Here is a 24,894-nt window from a genome sequence, read left to right on the forward strand (position 1 = left end):
GCCCCGTTCTTATAAAACGTCCGTTAATATATTGCCCCGACAATTTAATAAACTGTGCTATAACTGTGCTATCCGTTTTATTTTCAGAGTGTTTTGTCAATGTTTTATCTTTTCCTTTCTTGATATTAATGCTATACATATGTCCATGTATAACGCCTGCCTCGTGCTTTTATTATGTTTCTTATACATGTGTAGTATTTTTGTTGCACTGTATATTGTCTGTGCTTAATGATATTTGTTTATTGGTATTCATTGGCCGTTTTCACCTTTGTATCGCAAATACCATTTGTTGGCTGTATTGTTATTCTGAATAACTTTTGCGTAAATTTTCCATTTCTGTCGTCAATCATTCATTTTGACTTATCTCTCTTACCCATGCCAGGAGCTTTTTGTTTTGTCTAGTATACTTTTGTCTATTATTTATTTCATTTCATCAGACGGAATTCATAAAGGATAAATTATATCATGAAAGTATTCATTTTTTATTTAAAAGACGCGCTTTCGAAACGATTTATAGCGATGAAAATAATATGATACTAATATGAAATTAACTTTCAGATATTGATTTTATTGTGTAATAATACTTTATATAGCCAAAAGCAGCAAGCAGATCAACAGGGAGCAGTTTATTGAATTTATTTATATACGAGTGTCTATATACACATATTCATATTCATACATAAAATGGATATCCACATGTATATATATATATATATATATATATTCAATAGATAAGTCCTGGATTTTTTCAATATATGATTGTTTCTTTTCCGAACAGTAAATCCAATAATAAAAAACAATTTGTTTTTTGAAGATGTTTAATACGACGTTTCGGAACTAGGTACGTTCCATCATCAGGTTTATTCTGTCAAATACAATGTTTTTTAAAATACTGATTAACATTAATTAACAATGGTCAATACAGATTAATTAGAAAAAAAAAATTTTGTTATAAAGGAATGGATTATGTACCGGATAGATAGTAATAAGACTTAACTAAAAAAGGTTTTATATAAAATTGAGAAGCAAAAATTATTTACCTGTAATAATTATATATCCATATCACTAATATTTTTTGTTAAAAACACTCGATTTTTTTGGAAGATATTTGTAGATGTTACGACTACACAAGACTTAAACACACTGATATGGATTTCTGTCTGCCAGATGTAAAGGACAAAGCACGGAACTCTTGGCAAAAATGATTTTTTATGGCTCTTGTTTGATAATTTACGAAAAAAGGAAAAATATTGCTTTAGTAAATGTTGAGAAATATTATGTATATATATATATATATATATATATATATATATATACATACATACATGAACATGTATATGCACACCTACATACTCATACATACATATGCACATATCTATATATTAATGTATCCACAATTATACACATGAACACATATGCAAGTGTATGTGTATAGTGTATACCCAAAAACATACATATAAGCATATATATGGATGTACATATATTATAACATACATACATGTATATATATACACATATTCAAAAACTATTAGGATTAATTATTTTTAATCAGGTTTAAAAATTTAAATATGAGTCATGAATGATATTGTGATCTGATCTTTTATTAACACTTTTTGACGAATTCAAAAAGATTAAACTGCTTCCAGAAAAAAGTCTTTTAAAAGTACAATCCTCTCTATATAAAATATTGGGTTCAAAGGTGAAATTATGTGAGTTTTCGATGGAATGCTGAACAAGAGTACTTTGGAAATTTCGGCTTTTATGATGAGTGACGCTTAATTCATGTTGTCTCATTCTCTTATGAATGTACTGTGATGTTTGGCCAATGTATTGTTTTTGACAATTTTTGCAAGGGATGGAATAAACTATGTTAGTATTGAATTTAGGAGGGGTGGTGGATTTAATTTTTGAAAACATTTCTTTAAAAGAATATAGAGCTGTTCCTGAAATGAAAATATTTTCTTCTTTGAGTAATTTGGCAAAATAATCAAATAAGCCTTCAATGTAAGGCATGCTGTGAAAAGTTGGTTTAATATTGTTGTCTTGGAATAACTTGGAGATGGATTGATAATTGTTACTTTTATGATAGGAAAGTCTTTTATTGGTAATGGAATTGATGAGGGTGAGGGGATATCCGTTTTCTAATAAAGTTTTAGTTACTAATGTTGTGTTTTGGGTATGAAAAGAGGAGTGAGACAACATGATTGCGTGGTCTATCAAAGAAATGATTGTATTGACTTTATAATTTTTGGGACAATATGACGCGTAATGAAGGTATCTCCCGGACCATGTAGTTTTTCTGTACCAATTTGTGCAAATAATGTTGTCAATTTTGTGTACAGTCACGTCTAAAAAGTTTAATTTGTTGTCGATTTGTGTTTCATGTGTGAACTGAATGCTCTTATTGTAATTGTTAAAGGTATCGATTATTATATCTGATTGTTCTTTGTCTATTATAAAAAAAGTGTCATCTACATATCTAACGTAAAAATATATTTGGAAATTTAATGTGGAGAAAACGGAAATTTCAAGGGTTTGTAAAACTAGGTCTATGATGCCAGGGGATAATGGGCAACCCATAGCAGTACCTTTGATTTGTAGATAAAAATTATTGAAACAATTAAAATAAGAGCAATTCAGGACAGTGTTAATGATGTGTTTGAAAGTGGTTATGGGCAAGTCGGTGTAGTTACAAATAGTGGGCCAGCGTTTTTCAATTGAATCAAGTATTAAATCATGGGGAACACATGTGAAAAGGTTAATTACATCAAGGCTTAGAAAAATTTGATCGTCCGTAATGTTTCGGTCTTTGATTAGATCCACAAATTGGTAAGAGTTCTTTACATAGTGAGGAGAGGAAATTGTGACATTTTTTAAAATATTAGCAATGTGTTTAGCGATATTATAGAATGGGGAGCCAACGTAGGATACAATGGGTCTAAAGGAGCATTCAGGTTTGTGGACTTTGGGGAGACAATACATTTTTGGGGAAATAGGATGTTGTACTTTTAAATTATAGGCAAATTTGTCAGAAATGAATTTTTATTTTTTAATTCATTAATTAATTTAATTGATTGTCTAGAAAACTGTTGTGTTGGATCATTTGTAATGATTTTGTAAGTAGTATCATCTTTTAGCATTCGTAATGTAGTGTTAGTATAAAATTCTTTGTCAAGAATTACCGTCATATTGCCTTTATCTGCTGGACAAACAATTATATTATTAGATTTAATGAATAATTTGGTCTCCGCTATATCTTTGTGTAGTCTTTTAAGATGAATATGTTGGAAACTCTTATCAACTTTTTTTAATTGTTTAACTAGTTTTTCACATAGTTTTGACCTGATTCGATTTTGCTTGTCAGTCTCAATGTTCCTGATATTGTATTCTATGTTACTTAAAATTTTTATGAAGTCATTATTTCTGTATTTACTAGGTGCGTAATTGAATTTTGGACCGAGTGCTAAAATGTATTGGATATTTTCTGGAATGACTATATTGGTTTTATTTATTAGCCATTTGTCTATCGAAAATTTAGAAACATGAAATGGATAATTTTTATCTCGAATTTGTATAAGATTTTTCAATTTCTGTATTTGTTTATTTTTAATAATATGAAAGTGTTTATCGTATTTTTTATTTTCGAATTCTAAAAATTTATTAAAAGTATTTTTATCTATTGTTTCTCGGAGTGTATTTATTATCTGATCTATTCGTGTTTTTTTATTTTTTATGTCAATAAAAGAATTTTTTATTTCTAATTTAAGTACTGAATTTTGTAAGTATGATATTTGCCGCTCAATTTTATATATATTTGAAGTTGTTTGTAAAAACTGTTGGTTGATAATATTAGTTATGAAATTCGGTATAATCCATTCATTTTTACATCGTAATAAAAATATTTTTTTGTTGATGGCTTTTGCATATTTAATATTGAGTTTTGAAAATGTTTTCATCAGAGTGTGGTGCTTGTGGTCTGAAGTGTTTGACAGTGATTGAAAGAAATTTCGTCCCATTGTGTTCTGGAGTATATTCAATAGATAAGTCCTGGATTTTTTCAATATATTGATTGTTTCTTTTCCGAACAGTAAATCCAATAATAAAAAACAATTTGTTTTTGAAGATGTTTAATACGACGTTTCGGAACTAGGTACGTTCCATCATCAGGTTTATTCTGTCAAATACAATGTTTTTTAAAATACTGATTAACATTAATTAACAATGGTCAATACAGATTAATTAGAAAAAAAATTTTGTTATAAAGGAATGGATTATGTACCGGATAGATAGTAATAAGACTTAACTAAAAAAGGTTTTATATAAAATTGAGAAGCAAAAATTATTTACCTGTAATAATTTATATATCCATATCACTAATATTTTTTTGTTAAAAACACTCGATTTTTTTGGAAGATATTTGTAGATGTTACGACTACACAAGACTTAAACACACTGATATGGATTTCTGTCTGCCAGATGTAAAGGACAAAGCACGGAACTCTTGGCAAAAATGATTTTTTATGGCTCTTGTTTGATAATTTACGAAAAAAGGAAAAATATTGCTTTAGTAAATGTTGAGAAATATTATGTATATATATATATATATATATATATATATATATACATACATACATGAACATGTATATGCACACCTACATACTCATACATACATATGCACATATCTATATATTAATGTATCCACAATTATACACATGAACACATATGCAAGTGTATGTGTATAGTGTATACCCAAAAACATACATATAAGCATATATATGGATGTACATATATTATAACATACATACATGTATATATATACACATATTCAAAAACTATTAGGATTAATTATTTTTAATCAGGTTTAAAAAATTTAAATATGAGTCATGAATGATATTGTGATCTGATCTTTTATTAACACTTTTTGACGAATTCAAAAAGATTAAACTGCTTTCAGAAAAAAGTCTTTTAAAAGTACAATCCTCTCTATATAAAATATTGGGTTCAAAGGTGTATTTGACAGAATAAACCTGATGATGGAACGTACCTAGTTCCGAAACGTCGTATTAAACATCTTCAAAAAACAAATTGTTTTTTATTATTGGATTTACTGTTCGGAAAAGAAACAATCTATATATATATATATATATATATATATATACATATATATATACATATATATATATATATATTATATATATATATATATATATATATATAAACAAAATTAATATTAGAGTATTACAATCTATTATGTACCAAATACATAATTGAATAATCTTTTCTTTTATTGATATTATTTACTTTTTGTTATTACCAATTTTATTTAAAAAGTTGTTTTATTAGAGTATAAATCACAAGAAGCAACCGTTTATTTTATCATAGAATAGATTCTGAAAAAATATTACAGTTAAAAATTTAGTTATACATAATAGATTATTCTAATATTTTATTCTTTAACGTTTATTCACAATGTGGAATGAAAATACAATTTCTGGGTTTGTTTTACATTCTTTTATTTCTAAGCAAATAGTATTACTAGACTACATTTTAAAATCAAATTTTAAATACTATAAGTCGAATACATCATTTTATTTGCGAAAAACCCTAAACAGTGGATAAGCTTTCGGTAGTATTATTTAAAGAAGTATTTTGGTCTATAATTTTATAATAAACGATTTGACTTTTTTGTATATTTTCAAAGCTCAATTATTCAAGAACTATCTTCAAGAGATATCTTCTTGAACACGATAATCCTCCTCTGTTTTCTACCTCAGTGAAAGTTAAAATGCGTTTTTTACGAAAATGTTTTTTTCGATGCGATATCCACGGTTTCTAAATTTTTACTGAACCGATTTATTTAAAAACAAATTTTACAGGGTCTTTCTCATAGACTTTTCTTCAGTAAGAAACTATCATACCGAATGAACTTATCGGTTCATCCCAAAATTCCGATTTTTACTAGTTTTAAAAAATCGAGAATATCAAAATTATATATATGTATTTCAGTCAGTCGCTATTTTGTTCAAGAACCATTTTTTAACTTGTTTGCAATTCGTACGATAGCTCTTCCAGATTAATGATACATATATAAATATTGCTTTCTTCATGTTATTTGAAGTACTATGATCATGGGAATGGTTAAGAGCCAAATTTTTGATACCCTCCACTTTATCTCCTTCTAGAATTAAAACTTTATGACCAATTCAACTTTGTTATATATTCTAATATTGTTCATTAATACTTGTGGAAACAAATATAGTGAAAGTATTGTCTGTCTTTTTGCGACCTTTCAAAAATTGCATAAAATTTATGACCAGAATAGAACCCCTTAATCAAATGATATACTTCATTAATTGTAGTGTATACCAGTACACATTTTGTTCAAAAACAATTGAGATGTAAAGAATTTTTAATTTAATATTTTATTTCAACGGAGTAGATATGTGAATAAACGTTTTGGAATAAGATTTTTTATAATATTTTTAATTGAATGTTGACTGAATATATTCATTCCTATTGATGGAAAAGTATTCATTTTTCGAGTATAAGTATAAATTTTTAGATAGTTTTCGTATGATTTATTCAAACACATATTTTTTTTATTAAATTATTACCTAGTAAGCTATAATTTGATTAAGAACCTTCCTGAATTTAACTCTGCCATGACCGCCGGTATACATTGTCTATTGTCGCGTCTGCCCCATATAGAGAGCCTCTTGCAACACTCGTCTCGGCTGCACGACGACTACCACGTCTCCGGAGTCGAGGACGAAGAGTCTGCGCGTCTGCTGTCGCAAAGGGCGCGCGCAGAGGCTGCTGCTGCAGCAGCTGCTGCCGCTTCAGCCGCCGCCCGTCTGCCGCGAACTGATCACGATCGGCAACCGTCTGGACGGCGTCGACGGGACGCCGATCGCGATTCTGATGCCGACGCTCGAAAGTTCACCGAACGCAGAAAAAAGACGGTAAGGTTCGATGGACATCACGATTACGGCGATTGGCAGACGGGCGGCGGTTGCGGCGGTCCGCCCATGCGGTGGGACAGCGATCGCCAAGGATCGCAGGACTCTGCGACGAAGGATTCAGGCATCGACACCAGTAGCACCTTTACTTCCAGCGAGGACTCGAACAGAGGAGATGGACCAAAGGTGATTACTGATGGTTTGCAAGGCAGATCATAAGGCGATTGTTTTGATCATAACGATAAGTGTAATTGGTAATTGTTATATTTGTGGATTGAAGTACTAGAACGGTAAAACTAGTCGTATTGTTTCACGAGATAACTTTTAGATCTTTCTGTTTTTTATGAATAAATTTTGAACTTACAATGATATTTTAGTCATGGACTATATGCTCGAATTAATACCAAATTTATTCGAGATTTCTCATACCTGAAATTTCACTACAAAATTATATTGTTAACTATAACCCTAGTAGAAATAGATGGGGGAGTCCATTTGCACTGAGGGTTGTGCAACCCTTTGACGATAATACCAATTGTCGTTACAATATAAACATTTTTATATACAGGGTGTCCATAAACTTTGGACATAAAGCCGAAATTGGAGGATAGTATTGATTATAACTCTCACCAAAAGAATTTGAAAAAACAATGACCTCACATAATATGAAAGTTATGAGTTTTAGGCGGAACCTAGAGCTTTGATAAAAATGAGACCATTTTTTGTTTATTGCGGTTAATTTTATACTTTTAACCCCTTAACTTAAAATGACGAGCAGAGCCCGCTAGCGATTGCTAGGCCAAAAATGTATATTACGGGCATAGCCCGCGTACGATTTACGGGCCAGAAGCAAATATTACGCATTTCGAGCATGGCCCAGTATGGTAAACGCAAGTATTATAAAATATTTATTCATACGAAACTGTAAAACACAAAATTATTTTTGTTTTTGTGATAAACCGTACACTATGAGGGAAAATAGTCACAACGCCGCGCCAGCTTGAACAACTTTGGGCCGATATTTTCGAATCTAAATTGTAAGTTAAGGGGTTAAGCTTTAGATCCGTAATCGTAAATAATATTTCTAGGCCACCGTCAGATGTTATTATATTTTTACTCGATTCTTTTTATTATAAATCTATCATCTAGTATTTTACTAGTTTACAACACTTACTAAAGCGCCTACTTTTGATGAAACTTGCCTACTTGTTTTAGTTCATTTTTTTCCAAAGTAGGGTCTCGCAAATTTGACGAATTACATTTACCATTAAATGGTCACATTTTCACCAAAGCTCTAGGTTGCACTTAAAAGCTCATAATTTTTTAAACTACATTAGATAATGTTTTTATTCTGATTTCTTTCATAATAGTTATCGATACTATCACTGTTTCAGCTTGACGTTGACACGTTGGACACCTTATATATATGTATATATATATATATATATAATTAATTAAAGATGATTTTGAAATTCACGTTTTACCGTTCTTTTACTTTAAATATTATATTAAAAAATAGGTACAAGAAAACTGCTGTAGATATAACATACAAGTAAAAGACCAATTACTGTACATACGACTCAGTTTAATTCAATTTTTAGTTTAGTTATATACAATATTAACTAACAATTTTTTTATACTAAGTATTTAGTATAAACATATAAACATCTTACCATTGCTTATTATATGCTAAATAAATTATTTAGCCAAATGAACAAATATTTTGTTCAAGATAATGCAATCACATAAAACGTAACATCTTAGAATTAGTTCTTAATATTGATAAAACATTTTTTATAAAAATGCTCACATTATATTCATTATACATCATCTTTTTTAGTACGTTTTCTGAAATATTTTTTAAACATTCAAATTTTTAGTTTTTATATGAGTTTATCATACACATACATTAGACTTTATATAAGTAGTCTTCAGAAGTAATTTTCAGCATTTGATATTAATTTTATATAAAATAGTTTTTAAGCAATTTTTAGGTAGAATTAAATTTAAGTTTTTAACCAACTTTTCTTATATTTTATGAATAAAACTTTGAATTTTGCTTATATATTTCACAACTGAATATAATCTTTTGAAGACTACTATAAAATACCTTACATACCTACTATCTTTTTACGATACTTTCAAATGTTATCATCTTAGACTTATGTTAGGCATGGGGCGAGAGTTACTGGTTTCGAACAAGTCTGTAAAATTGAAATTAGTTGCATTAAAATCCTAATTTTTGAAATATCCATAAATTAAAAGTTTCTTTTTTCAAATTTTATAACCCGTTTTGCGTCAATTTTATTTCCTAATTGATCAATAATTTATTTTATTCCTTCTTAATGCAATTGTTTTCAATAAATTTAATGTAATGGGCATGGAATGGGTATTATGGACAAACTAGCTTAGTACAGGATATTATAATTGTGCATGCTTGATTTTTATGGTTACTAAAAAATTAAGTAATTTCTATGTTAGTGCTTGTGAATATGCTGTATATTTGTTCCTTCTCGCCTAGCATGGAAAACTGTATTGGTATGGCTTTGGATCCATCAATCGTCCATTGAAAATTCACCAGGTAAGCATTTTAGAATAAAATGCATACATTTATTATTCAGGGTGATGGATTTATTAATCTCGTATTAAATGCAATTCTGGACGTTTATATATTCATTGAAAAATAATATCGAAAAATATCATTAAAAAATTTGATCATCAGGGTCAAAAATCTACTTAAGGGTTCTTGGAAGGGTTCGTGAAAAAATCTTTTGAATATGAGAAATAATTGTTAATAATTAATTTAATGGATAGTTTCTACGTATATAAAGAAATTTTATGATAGTTATAAAACAAATACACATTTTACAGAATTAGAATCGCATAGAAATTTTCAATGGATCGTAATCGAGATGACAATAATTTTTTTTTTTGCATATAATTATTGCCAATCAAAATATACATTATTTTAACAATTATTTGCGTCAATTTTGGCTATATCCTTTTGGCATATAATTTGGCAAACATTTGATTTCTTTTTTGTATATTCTATACAACTTATATTTTTCTTTTTTCTGGATCATCCAAGTACATTTTTTGATATGATATCAGTTACTTCATTTTTTATGGATATATAATGTGGGACTGCATTATATTATATATATTCTGATATCGTAAGGACGTGTAAAACGATTTTCTAATCGCGTAATATTGAAATATACATGTTACGTTATGAAAACAGAGTTTGAAAACTTTTTCTATGCGTAATATTTACATTTGATTATCCTAGCAAGTTCAGACTAATTTTTGAGCAAGTTTGTCTTTCCTATGATATGATAAATTTTTAATTCCAAATGATATAAAAATTATAAATCCACTAATTTTAGCGTGTATAAATTAGAAGATTATAAAATATAAGGGTTAATAAAAAATATTTCTCAGGTTAATTTTTAAATTTTTGCTATATTTTTGTGGAGCATTATGATCATAGAATATTTTATGACCAATCCATCGTATTTAAAGACAGTATTTCAATATTTATACCATTTCACTTAAATTACCATTCAATCCACTTTTCTCTCTGAGATCTGGCAAATTAACAAAATTATTTCTGATCAGAAAAAAACTGTGAGAGACGTACTCAGTCCACTTTGCAACATGTTATGAAATATTTAAATTTGTTTAAATATGTTCAACGATTTATTCATATAAGAAATATGGTTCGAAAGTTGTAAAGATAATTATGCGCTTCAATGAGTTATCATTTCGCTCCAATTGGCAATTAATAAATAGTACATCAGGTTAATGTGGGTTAATTTTACAAAATATTTTAAAACTTTTTTATAATTTTTTCTAAAATAGATGTTAAAATAGTAATATTTGCAAAAGGTGTTACAAAGTTATATTTCTTCCATCGAAGCTATTAAAGTAGGGCACTTCTGTTCAGGGTATGCAATCTCGTTCACCTATGCGTGTAATAAATTTTTTATCTAAATTATTTTTATCATAAAGAGTTGATGTAAAAAGCAATCAATCGACCGGGTAGAAACACGTTATACCTCGTTACTCAATAAAAAATATTTCCTTCCATAATAATTTATTAAATCTTCTACCTAATTTCTGACAATTATCTCGCCGTCTAATTTGATTATTATTAAGGCATATTTCAAAAGACGTGATCTTTGACCTTATATTCAAAAAACCCAATTATTAAAATCATGTTTACGTTATGTTATATGTAGCAGAAGAAATAATATATAAGCAACAGATTCATAAAAACAATCTGGAAAGGTCATTTGCAAGGTGCTTCATAATACCTATTTGAGTGAAACACATGAAAATATTCCTACGCTTGAAAGATCCTTTCAAATTTACTTTGTAGATAATTTTATACGATTGATACAGATTTATAAGACATAAAAAGTACAATAATTCATAAATCGTATGGGAAATTTTCCAACCATATATAAAAATATACATATGCATATGTAAATTATTATTTATCAGCATGAGCTCTAGTGCATGTTTTTTATGTGAATCGTTATAGTATGCTATTCAGGTGAAATGTATTGTAAATAGGCTAGAACAGTTTTTTATAAACCCTTAATTTCTATGCAATATATATATATATATATATATATATATATATATATATAAGATAGATTAATAATAAAAATGACTAGTTTAATTTTTTTACAATTTTTTCATAGTAAAAGTAGATTTTTTATAGATTTTTAAATTTTTTTTTAATCTAATTTTTTTTATCTTTTTGCTAATTTGAAAAATAATTACAATTCAGTGCTGATCAATTAGTAATTAGAACATGCTAAATTGTTAGTACTTCAGATAAATTTTATGCAGATTTAATTAGATTAATTCAATATCAATCTTAGATTCATTAGTCAAAATCATTTTTTATTCATTTTAAAATAACTCTGAAATATCCATAATAAATTCATGTATTTTTAACAACGTCTGTTTGTTTAATTTAGCTCCAAATGCTATAAAATGTATATGTAAATTTTTAGAAATGATAGCAAATAGGTCTAAATAAAAATCTAAATTTTATTCGTTTGTGGACAGAATAGAACCGACAGTATAATAGCTTTACTTAATTAAATTAAATATTCAAATCCAATCGTTCTTTTATAAATTTATTTTTTATCATCAACTAATCCAAATATTTTTTCCCCCGCCACCTTGTCCAGAACTCCTTGTCGTGGCAAGTGTCTGCAGATGGTACCCGGATGGTAGGCCACATGGTGCTTAGGAAGAACATAATGTTAGACCAAGGAAGTGGTGGATTAAATCCTTCGTTAAATGCAGCTATTTTGGGTCTCAAAGTTGTTGGAGGTAGATTGTTAGAAAACGGTTCACGAGGAGCTATTATCGAGAAAGTCAAAAAGGGATCCATTGCAGATATCGATGGACAACTTAGACCAGGTAGGAATATTTTTGATTATTATTGGTTCAGTTTAGATTATATTGTCACATTTTTTGATATACTGATAAAATTTGTCACCTTATCTTAATCTGAAATTTTGTTGGTCCATCGAAGTTTTTATGTCATTTTGCCCTTTAGAATGTTCGGAATTAAAAATACAAAATATATATTTGTATTTATTGAAATTCATTCAATAATCATTATGACATAGATATAAAATAACCCAGCAATTAAATTAAACTATTACATTTAATATTTTTTTAATATAAATTAATTATTCCAGACTATGAGCTGTTTTTTATGATTTTAAGACAGCCTATCTTAATATAATGTGAAAATTTTCATATATAAATAATTTATATAATCAACTCTTAATATATTGAAATTAATTAAAAATGTAGCTTTTAAACAAAATAGTGATTATTTAAAAAAATTCTTTATATAAAAACAGCTACTATATAGTGAATTTCTATTTTGTTAATCATGTGAAATGAAGTTTTTAAAAAAACATGCACGTAAATTTTCTAAATGCATTCGATATCCCTAATATATTCAGCATTTATTTCGTTCATGGTCATTTTATTTTTGGCATCGGTAAAAGATTAAAAATTTATTTGGCTATCACACAAATGGTTAACATTGACCGGAATCCAAAATTTTAAAAGCAAATAAATTCATAGTTTAACAGATAAAATCTAAACATGAATTTTCCATTTCCCATCATGAACTAAATATGTGTATCCAAGTGTTAGTTTGTACGTGTTGCAGCAATGCCCACGAAAGTCGATTTTTACATGAGCTTTTATTCGAGATCTATAACCTCAAGTCAAAATTTGGTATCATACTGCTTGATATCAAACTTGGCAAATGTGGGATCAAAATCGGAAGTTTAGAATATCTTATCTACGAACTAAAAATATTATTACACTTGCAATTAATTTAAATTTTTGGCAATAGTAAGCATATCAAATAGCTTTATTAACTACACTTTGTACGTATTACTACTAATCTTGTTTATTACTGCTGTATTTTGAGTGGAAATTATGAATTTGATAATTGGTACTAATATATGAGTATAAAGATCGGCATCACAGTAGTATCATAAATAAAAATGCATTTGATATAATACTATGAATATTAGTAATATATTAGTCATATATTAGCAATACAAATATGTGACCTTGTATGTTCTACAGAATTCATTTCTATGTGTCCTAATCAAATATTCATGTTTCCAGTCTATGTAAATTTTTCGTGATGCGTTTCACCACTGGTTAAGACAAATAATGAAGTAAATGAGATTTCTGTCATATTCAATACCGTCAAAAGCGAAACTCTATCCAACTCTCTTACTTACGTATGCAAATCACTTAGTTTCACATACGTTTAGACAAATATAGCTCATAGAAATCCACCGTCTAACGACTTACATATAATAGGGCCAATTTACATTGTCTGATGCACCTCGCATTCTCTCGAAGAGAAGAGGGACCAGACCCCCCATTCGCGTAGGGGTATAAGTCAAAGGAGAAAGAAGAGAATGCGAAATACATACTTCATCATAGACAAACGTCGGGATACTTTTTATTCAGGTTCATCAAACTTGAATTCGCGGCAAAACATACATACAATATATTCTCGCAAAAAATGCTGTGTTTTTACACATATTATTCATAATTTTATCATGAATTAAAATATAAAATGTTTAATATATATTTTTAAACCGTTTATCGAAGATTTATTTCCTGTTTTACTAAAAAAGCGTATTAGTTTTTCAAATTGAAGTCTAGAACGCTCGTCTTAGGTGCCGGACTATCGAAAGATCCGAACTTTTGGCCGGTAATTATAAAAACAATTAAGTTTAGAATTAAACTAAAAAAACAGTGCAAAGTGCAAAATGAAAACAGTCTTTAAAAGACGCGGCGGTTTTCTCAAAAACCAAAAATCACCGAAACGATGCCGGGGACTAGTGGGGTCCGGACTAACTTTTACTATATTTCATTAACACATTGTTTTGATTATTTGCGTTACTATTCTTGGAATTTCGTACGATATAGATAAAATAAAAAATTGAAACGGCTATTTCAATAGCCTATTCTATGAAAAATATAAAAACATGTGATTTTTGCTTTACTATCAATTGGCATGTAATGTTTTTTAATAGGTATAATGGTATTGAAGAAATTTGAAAGCAAATTCATTATGATGACTATTTATTTAATCATATTTGTCTGTATGCCAAATTCGTTGGATGATATCGTGTTATATTTAGGTTTTAAATGTTTTTACTTGATTTTTTATTATAAAATTAAAAAGTACGTATTTTACCATTATGCAATGTTGATTAACTGCGCCAACTTTTGATGAAACTTTACAATGCACGTCGGTGCATTTTTTTTAAAGTAGTGCCTCTTAAATGTTAGGACCAATTTTGAAATTCTCGAATTCTTAGTTCAATAAAAAGTTATAACTCCAGAAAAGTTGCGTCAATTGTGTCATTATTTATGTCTGAGGTTCTCAAAATTTTATTTACGAACACGGATCTAAGGTATAAACGAACAAAATTAATGATAATTAACCACAATTACCAAAAAATTGTCACTTTTTTATCAGAGCTCTAGGTTTACTTAAAAGCTCATCATTTTTCAACTACGTAAGAAAAATTTTGTTTCGAATTTTTTCAGTACTATCCCATCCCATTTCAGCTTGATGTTGAGTTCTGTGACACCCTCTATACATACAACTAAAAACATAATTTGCTTTAATATTATGTATAATTAGCAATTTTTGAAATTTTTAGTGCTTATATATTTAAATATCAGATAAATGCAATTATTATTTTATCACTGGGGGGGTGTCCATTAATCACGTGAGCCAGGTTTTAAGGATTTTTGGACCCTCCTTTTCCCTTGGGAATACATGGTGATATTCAAAATAACCCCCCTCCCAAACCAAACATTACGTGTATTTTTAGTTACGTGATAAAACTGTAAAATTTTTGAATTTTTGAATTTTTAGATAAATGCAATTGTCATTTTATCACTGGGGGGGGGCGTCCAATAATCACGTGAGCAAGTTTTTAAAGATTTTTGGACCCCCTATCCCTCTTGGTGATACATGGTGATATTCAAAATTACCCCCTTCCCCCACCAAACATCACGTATATTTTTAGCTACGCGATAAAACTGTAAAATTTTTGAATTTTTTTTTTGAAAATGTTTGAATTTAAAAAAAAATAAGTCAAAAAATAAATACACTTGATATCTTACTATACCTTGCCCTCCCACACGTGATATTTTGTGATTTTTTGTCAAACCCCGCCTCCACTTCAGTTTAATAAACAATATTTGAAACTATTTTAATTTGCCATAAATATGCATTTAAACAATTTTATATCAAAACGGATTTCAACATATCATTTAATTATATTCTGGACTTTTACTCTGTGGGTGTATAGATAAATAAATAAAAAAATATTGCTATAAAGTAATTCGGTTTTATGATTAATTCGATTCGGTTATCGTTTCACTAGCTCGTTTCCTAACAAGTCAAAGCTGTGCTGAAAGATGGGCCATGCGAAAAGCATCATCATATTCCTAGTGCGACGGCGACGCTCCAAGGGGTCGGTCGCATTGTGTACGAGTATATATAATATAGGCGAAGTGAGGGATTCCAGCACTGATTCGTATTCACGTGACGCGGCCTGGCTGCGAGCCAAATAGTCCGCGAGTCGCCGACGAACGAACCTAGCTCGAGGGCAGACGCACAGGGTCGATTTCGGGAATAAGGAGACATATGAATTAATCTACTCATTATTATATTTTTTCAAATTCATCCATACATAGATTTATATTCTTACTAGCAAACCCGACAAACTCCGTTTCGCCTCGGTGGTCTCGTGAGAAAGATGAAGAAATTTCTGTTTGTTTTATATTTGAAAAGGAAAATTTTTATTTTATTACACAACAGTAATGAGTTTATTTCGATTACAAAAATGAAGTATTTTTTAGTTGAACTTCTCTAAGTAAATGAAAGTGAATCCGCAAATTATCCGTTTCATTGAAGTGCTCTTTGGTAAACCACATTTTTTGTTTTTTGGTCTGACGTTAACACAAACAAAGCGGATGGTTTTCCAACTCGTGAACAGGCATCGTATAACTGCTCATGTGAAAAACAATGATTTTCTAAATAATCTATTTGAAATTCATCCCGCAAACACTAAGCGATTGGCCTTGCGACTTGTTGTTGCGAACGCAAGGCGAACTGGAAATTGCAATCGTTTGAAGTCAAACGGAAGACCAGTCGGAATCATTGATATGTCACCAAATCGCTAGCAATTTTTGATTGAATGGTGAAATTCATTGCGTGTACATCATTATTCTTTGCGGCAAGAATTGCTCGTTGACTTAACCAAGCATAATTTTGATAATTCTCAATAATGTCATTACTCGAATTTTTAATTACGGTGCGTGAAGTTCCAGCAATTAGTGGATACACCACTAATTTTCTTAGCTATAAACCTTGCGGAGCCTGAGAGCTTTCGAACAAATGCAAAATTGTCGAAATCGGTTCGTGCGTTCTGGAATTATATCGTCAGGAAAGAAGACCCGACTTATTTTTATATATATGTAGATAATTAGCGGATTTTATGATCTTCTATTAATAAAAAATAAACTTTGGAAAATCGTATCAAAATATGCTACTGCGATCAAAAGTAGCACTATTTGAATCAGTGGTGAAAGATTTAATCTTAGAAATCCATTTTATGCTGTAATGCGTTGTTATTGTTTCAAACAGAGTTTTATGTCTATGTTGGAATACATATATTTATGCGAAAAACTCAAAACCAAATTTTCACCTACCTACCTCAAACCCATATTTAATACTAGTAATTGATTAATGAAATGATTCGATTATCATTTTATTAATCAATAAAATTTTGCAAAAATTACTCATATATAATAACATTATATTATTGAATCGTAATTGTTAATGTTTTTACTTACAATTAACTTTTTGCTATGTACTGTAGGACCAACGTCATTTACAATGTAATCCACTATCTTCTCTATAGGATTAGATTTAACTCCACGTCATACTAGCGGCTTAACTATGTGTTGTGTTAACAAACGTCGTACCTTAATCACATTAGACATCTATTATGAGAAAAAGAATAGAGTTGTCAAGGAAGTGTTTAATGCGAGTTATATAAATCATTTATCCTACTAAAATTGTTAGTTTTAATGATTCCGTCAGCTTATTTTTGATAACTTGTTGATATACTTTCATAACGTTATTACTATTTTTTGCTAGTATAATATAATATCACTGCATATTCAAATTTAAAGTGTTTGATACATAAATTTATTTTGTATTATATTTTTTTGGTTTTATAATATTACTACTTAATTTAAATAAATCATGAGAAACATAATAGCCAGTATTACTATTCGTACTTGCAATAAGAAATTTTGAGACTAGACACGTGTCGATCAATCTCTCAATATATCCATTCAATTTTTCATTAATTTATTTAACTATTTATCTGTTTATTTACATCCATTTATCTTTCATCCATAGATCTGTTTAAGAAAAATGTCAAGAAATAATTCATCAGAATAATTTTGTTATATCGTTTTTGATAACCTATTCATAAACTTCTAAATCGTTGAAAAAAAGTACAAAAATTAATAGCTTTAATAAGCTTTTTCTGATGTTTGTTAAAATTTTAATATTGCAACATTAGAACTTAATAAAATATAAATAAATAATGAACAATAAAATATTTACGTAGAATTAGTTTTTAACCTTGCAGTAAGAATTTTGAGATTTGAGGCATATCGACATATTTTAATCTATTTATCTCTTTGCATTTTATCCATCCATTTATCTAATTATTTTTCTATATATTCAACATCTATCTATTTATTTTCTCCCGTTATTCATACTAATATTTATCTTTTTCGAAAAACTTTTTATCTCTCCTTCTATTCATTGTATTGGAAGAACTCATTTAGAAAACGATCTATAGAAAGCTCAAAGTAATCTTATTGCAACAATTATTTCATTTATAGTTTTCTTCTAAAACAGAAAAATATTTCATTCATCTTTTTCTGGTCACTTTATTGCATTACTATGTTTGCATTTTGCTTATTGAGTGAACGGTTTATATATTCATTTCAAAAATTCATTTCAACGATCTATAAGTATAGATATTCAAATAATCTTACTACAACCATTATTCCAACAGTTTTGTTCTGAATCTCGACCTTGTACTTAACTGCTTTGAATTTTTTCACTATTTTCTACTTTACTTATTGCATTATTATGTTATCCATTTAACTTATTAGAAGCACTTTATATTCATTCTTTTCTTTCTTTATTGAAAAAACTCATTTAGAAAACGATTTATAGGTATATTATAATAATCTTATTACAACCATTATTCCATTAACAGTTTTGTTCTGAAACTGGACCCTGATGTACATAACTACTCTGCATTTTTTTTACCATTTTCTGATTTACTTATGGCATTATTATGTCATCCATTTAACTTATTGAAAAAACGTTTTATCCATACTTTTATATATTTTTACCTTATTGGAAGAACTTATACAAAAAGAATTATATAGGCATTTAAAATAATTTTATTACTACCATTATTCCATTTACAGATTCGATCTAAAACTGTCCTGTTCTTGACCACTCAATATTTTTTCCATCATTTCTCGGTTACCTTATTGCATTACTATGTCATTTCGATGTGCAACGTCCGTCCGCTTTTTTGTGACCGTTCTTGCCGGCGCACTGCGAGAGTTAGTCAGCAGTCGGCGCGTGACAAGAGACTGTGAATCGCTATATCCTGTGTGTTCCGCGCGACGATTTCCGCCAACTCCGGGAACAACGCCCTTAACTACTACCTCTCAATCCGCAAACCGTGTCTGAACTAGCTCCTCTAGTTTGTAGACGGAGATCAGGTGATAAATTCACAGTTCACAGCTTATAATTATTTAGCACATAGGAGGGAAATTGTTTTAAGGAATAATAATATAAGTATACCTGATAAATCCGCGATTTAAATTTTTTATTCATTTGCTTTTATTTTTTTATTTTTCTCACATACACATTTTTACTTTTTTACATACTACTTATTTATTTTTCATGCGTAGGAGAGTCTGGGTACCGTTGTGCCACTTTTTTATCAGCAATAATTAATTTGTTAATTTACCAGTTAGCTGGGAGAAATATAAGTCAACTATGTTATAAGTCAAATAAGTTATTTATAAATAAATCAAAATATGTCTTACGAAATGTTTATTAAATTATAACTTATGTTAGATAATAATGTTAGGAATCGAACCAAATTTACAAAAACGCAATCTTTGCTAAAAAAATAATTAATACTATCAATCAAACATTGGTAACACAAAATATGAATTAAAAAAGTGGCACCTAGTACCGGACATTCAAAATAACCTGGCTTGAACACATATGTAGTCATCTTCACACTCTGGAATGTCTGCAAATGTATGTTTGACGAATTTAAGTAATTTGAACATTTGTTTATATGAAAATACTGAAATACTGTTCTTAAATACGATAGTCAAAAAATATAATTATACAAGAAAAGGGCTAGTGTCACAACCGTCTACACCCCTAAGGACGATTGTGACAGACATAAAAATAGATTAAAAAACACCAAGATATCTTTCATTGTCAAAATCGACTTTATTGTCAGAAATTGAACGGAAAAGCTTACTTTTAACTTTTTAAAAGCAATGCAGTCTACAGATTATGTTAATATAGGTCGTCGACTGAAAACAATAATGCAAACTTGTTCAAACAAACATACTACATCTTTCTCGACTTGGACTCTTTCTCAAAATCAGTATAGTTTAGCTGTTATGACGACTGTGACTACCGTGCCCTGGCACAAACGTACCCAGTGTACCCTATTACATAATATTACTTCATTTTGTAATGTGTAATGGGTTCAACTGCAACTAGATCATGAAAGTACAGTGTGGAGAGATATTCTCAAACAAACTTATTTAGTTTATCAACAATGTATATTTAAATGTTATTCTATACATCAAAAGAACATTTAATTACCTTTCTGAAGAAAATGTTTCTAACTTTGCGTAAAAATTCGATTCGCTAATTTTACGTTTTCTCGACGTTTTAAGCCATTCTAAATCAAATAAGACCAAATTTGGAAAAAGTATACCCATGTATGTTTATGTGAGCCGACTTCGACCTATCGTCGACGTTTTGTCAAGGTTTCCCATCTCAGTTTTGAACTGATCTTTAAAATTTTAAAGCTATTCGAAAGATATTGGTTGGGAATCGCGTTGATTAGTTTTTGGTGAAGATCAGCCGGGCCGTTTCTTTGTAATTAAACATTGAAAAAAAAATGTTTGCGATTTTGATCAATTTTTGTTTGACAATGTATTTCGTAGTCTGAAATATCATACAAAAATATATTAGGCCTAATATAAGCAGTTGAATTGCAAAAAATCATCAACGTTTAGAATTTCGCGCTTAACCTATTCTAATCAGAATCTATGCCGAACATCTATATATGTTCTGTTTTCCGTAAGTAGCTACTGATTACAGATGACTTTCATACATTAATAAATTACATTTTTAGAACCGAAATAGATAAAATATAATGTGTTAAACAAATTAATTTAATTTATGTATTTACCGATTAGTATGTTTGAAATACATGAAATTGGCATTGATTATCTATTAGTGAAATATAACCTATTGTGTGGAAATAAACAGTTAAACAATTTTACTTAAATTGCTAAATGTCAATCCTTATTGATTGAGTTTACTAGTTACAACTATTCATTTATTTATTTATTTATTTATCATATAGCCCACAGAGTAGCTCCAGGAGGTCTTAAAAATACAATTTTAATAATACATGTAATAATAATACAAATATACTATTATATTATATATTAACAATACATAACATAATATAATTTATAACATGAAAATACGTAACACAAAATAAAAACTATCAAATTCTTAACGGTTTGAATGAGATCATTTACACATATTCTTGCTATATGATTGATCTCTATTATAAGAAACTTTTCTTATTCAGCAAGTTTTACTGGACAAATCAGAGATTACTTTTACAATTACTTACTTTAGACGACGTACTAAAAATATTTTCAGACGTGGCAACAGACAAAAAGTCGCTAATTAAGTTTTGAATTAGAATCCAATAACTTAAATCAAACACTAAAAATTATCTTTTACTCTTGTTACTAGTACTAGAGACCTTTCTATTCGCAAGCCATGTCCATAGAGGCATCTCATGCTCTATCCTGTCGCAAATGAATGGATTTATGTGTTCTTCCTGGTGTCCGAAGCAGAGACTAAAACACCGAATTCCGACGCGTTTCCATATTTCTCCTTATCCCAAGCTGGGAGGGATCTAATACGATTATTGCATATAAACTATAAACCGCGTGTCGGATTAAGCAATGTTTCGAAGCAATTGTGATATTGTTTTAGAGCCACTTAACGTCAAATCTCATATAAATGTTATATGTGCACTTCTATGAGTGTATATTGCTTCTTGAACACGTGATACCGGCGAAGCATTGAAGAGTAAAGTTTTTGATGAGAGGTTTTTGACCAACTACTTTATTATAAAAAAATATAATTCTTAATAATCCAATTATATATAAAAGCAATTCATAATTAACATCCAATTTAAATATTTTTAATATCATTATCAAATTTTATACTATATCATATTTTCTATTTACAAAACTTCATTAAACTATCAAAACCATCTATCATGACAGAATAAAAGAAAAATCTTTTACCTATATAATTAGTATCCAAAGTATGTATCATTACCATTAAACTATGCTTCTATATGCACTCTTACGATTATATACTATCAAATGTCTGCATTGATTTTGGATTTCTATGCAAATTAATAGTAAATATTAGCTAAAAACGTCGGTGAGCTTATTGTGTCAGGACCTCTATATCAGTATTGGACTCAAATAGCTTTAGAATCTATATTGAGCTTACTGCACTTCATAGGTTTAATTGGAATTGTAAGGAAATAGAATTGGTTTCATAATTAGGCGATTTAAATTATTGGTATATGTATTGTATAATTATTTATATATAGTCATATATAGATATATATTATAGATACTATATACGATAACTACGTTTTTGGCAAGAACGTGCTTTTATTCATGTGCAATATTTTTTGTGTGATTGTCCTTGGCTGTAGTTTGTTGCTGGTAAAAATGCCAAATATGTCATGGCTATAAAAACCATAAATTATAATAAAATATGTTAGATAGATGTTCATATATGTATATGTACATATATATATTAATATATATATATATATATATATATATATATATACATATGAACCCTTTGCAAACTTTTATTGCACTATTTATTAAATGAAATTAAATTGAATATGGATGTTCCAAGGTGTAACGGTTAAGCGCACTGCCTTGTGTGAAAAGGGTCGTGAGGTCGAACCCTGATTATGAAGTATTGATATCAATTTTCACTTCAAAATATAGATCAAAAACATGTTTCCAATTAAAAATAGCCCACTTTTCAAAAAATTGTCATGAATTCTACACGCATTGTCTTCTTCAAAGGAATTTCGTTAATACACTTAGTCATGTTTTGCCACAGATTTCTGACAATTTCATATCTAAATGATTTTTTTGAATATTATATTTAATTTTTGCTCTGGTCCAAATAATACCAAATAATGTATCGATTATTCCTCCAATTTCTACTGACAATAACGTTTAACTCAATTTATCAAGTGCATGAATTAAATTACATTTTTATTTTATAAATAATCTCAATAAAAAATAGAAATATTTATGCAAATTTAATCTTCGGCGAACAATGATCATTTTATAATGAAAAATACTAAATTCATCAATGTCCTTTCTCTTATGTCTTTCATATTATTTTTATACTCAGCTTTCTTATATCAAACTATTACAATATTAAAAAGTTCAAACAAGAGAATCAGGCCATAGAAAATGTATGAACGAGACATTTCAGCTTATTCCGATAGTGTGTATATAAGTAGCTCACAGACAACGGTATTATGGAAATAAAATTGTATTAGATCCGATTGACTACTTCGTTTTTATTGTTATGAGATTCAGGTGTACTTTCATTCATGAATCTTTACGAACAACAAAACATCTTTGCCTTTCTACAAGGGACCGCTTCGTGTATATCTTGTACTAGGTTGACGCAATATCCACCCACTTAGTATTAGACTTGTAAATGTCATGGATAGAAAATTTTTTGACCTTTCTGAACTGTCTTGGCTTATTGGTAATATAAAACGTACCACATACGGTAATATGTCATGGCATAAGATATTATTTCTTGCGTGTAATATAACAATTTAGAATATTTTTAAAAATTGTTATATTTAATAAGACTTTTAAATAGATATTCAATAATACAAATGTTGATCCTTGAACTTTTTAATTTTAGCTATTTATAATATTTTAAAAATTTATTACTAAAGAAGAATATTAAGAATAAATTATAATCCTTGTTATATTTTTATATTATAATATATTTCACAATTACGTGATATATGAATTGATGTGTGTAATTCATACAAGTTAGTAAAAATGTACAATTTTTAATTGCCACCATATTAATATAATGGTAATTTCTGATACCATTTAATGGTTTTCTAATATTTTTTCGAAAGTTTTTAAATATTTCCATAGTTTTGTCTGTTACATGAAAAAATATAATGGAGCATAATAATATTAAAAACTTATATAGCTAGGCTTGTACAAGCATAAAATGAAAAATTTTTTTTTATAAGCAATTGTTAACTAAATGACGTACAAATACTATCTCCTAGTATATTTAAAACGAATATTTTACAGAATTTTATACTATTTATATTATTCCTGAAGTATGATGTACTTCCTAATATGGTAGTTTGTTGAGAAATCTAATTTTTCAAGCCTTATTTCATTAAATCATAAATCTGGACTTAGGTTGCGATAAATTATTAAACTTTCTTGTCATTTAAATGTTTTTACGACAAGATTAAATTCATCAAAATGTACCCAATTCACATAAGTCAAGAAGCAAATTCATAAATTAAAATGAAAATTGATCGTGTGATTAAAAAGGTACTTTAATTCACTCTTTTCTGCAAATTTAAAAAAATAGTTTGAAGCGCTGAGAAAACATAAAATTAGTCATTCGGATTTCTTAACTTCTCGTTCGGAAAAATAAAAATTTTAAACAATAGATTTCTTAGTCTAAAATAACATACTAAAATATTAAGGCCTACCAGTTGAATTAAAACACTCACCAAAGTTTGGAGTTGCGCTTAGAAGTTCTAATGTCTATGCACGTTCCGTATTTTGTAGGTAGCTATTGATTACAGTTGACGTCTAAAATTAAATAAAATACATTTTTAGAATC

General features: G+C 28.6%; 1 protein-coding gene across 1 annotated transcript in view; it reads left to right on the forward strand.

Annotated features, from left to right (window-relative positions):
• Window positions 1-6,662: 6,662 nt before the first annotated feature.
• Window positions 6,663-24,894, forward strand: part of LOC113370848 (regulating synaptic membrane exocytosis protein 2-like) — a 53,246-nt gene continuing 35,014 nt past the window's right edge. The window contains exons 1-2 of the mRNA XM_026611530.1: window positions 6,663-7,145; window positions 12,167-12,401. Of these exons, the coding sequence (XP_026467315.1) occupies window positions 6,663-7,145; window positions 12,167-12,401 (718 nt within the window). The remainder of the gene's footprint in view (window positions 7,146-12,166; window positions 12,402-24,894) is intronic.

Source organism: Ctenocephalides felis, unplaced genomic scaffold, assembly GCF_003426905.1.
Source record: "Ctenocephalides felis isolate EL2017-DRISC unplaced genomic scaffold, ASM342690v1 CF-g0.4_SCAFFOLD_01492, whole genome shotgun sequence".
Taxonomy (NCBI): domain Eukaryota; kingdom Metazoa; phylum Arthropoda; class Insecta; order Siphonaptera; family Pulicidae; genus Ctenocephalides; species Ctenocephalides felis.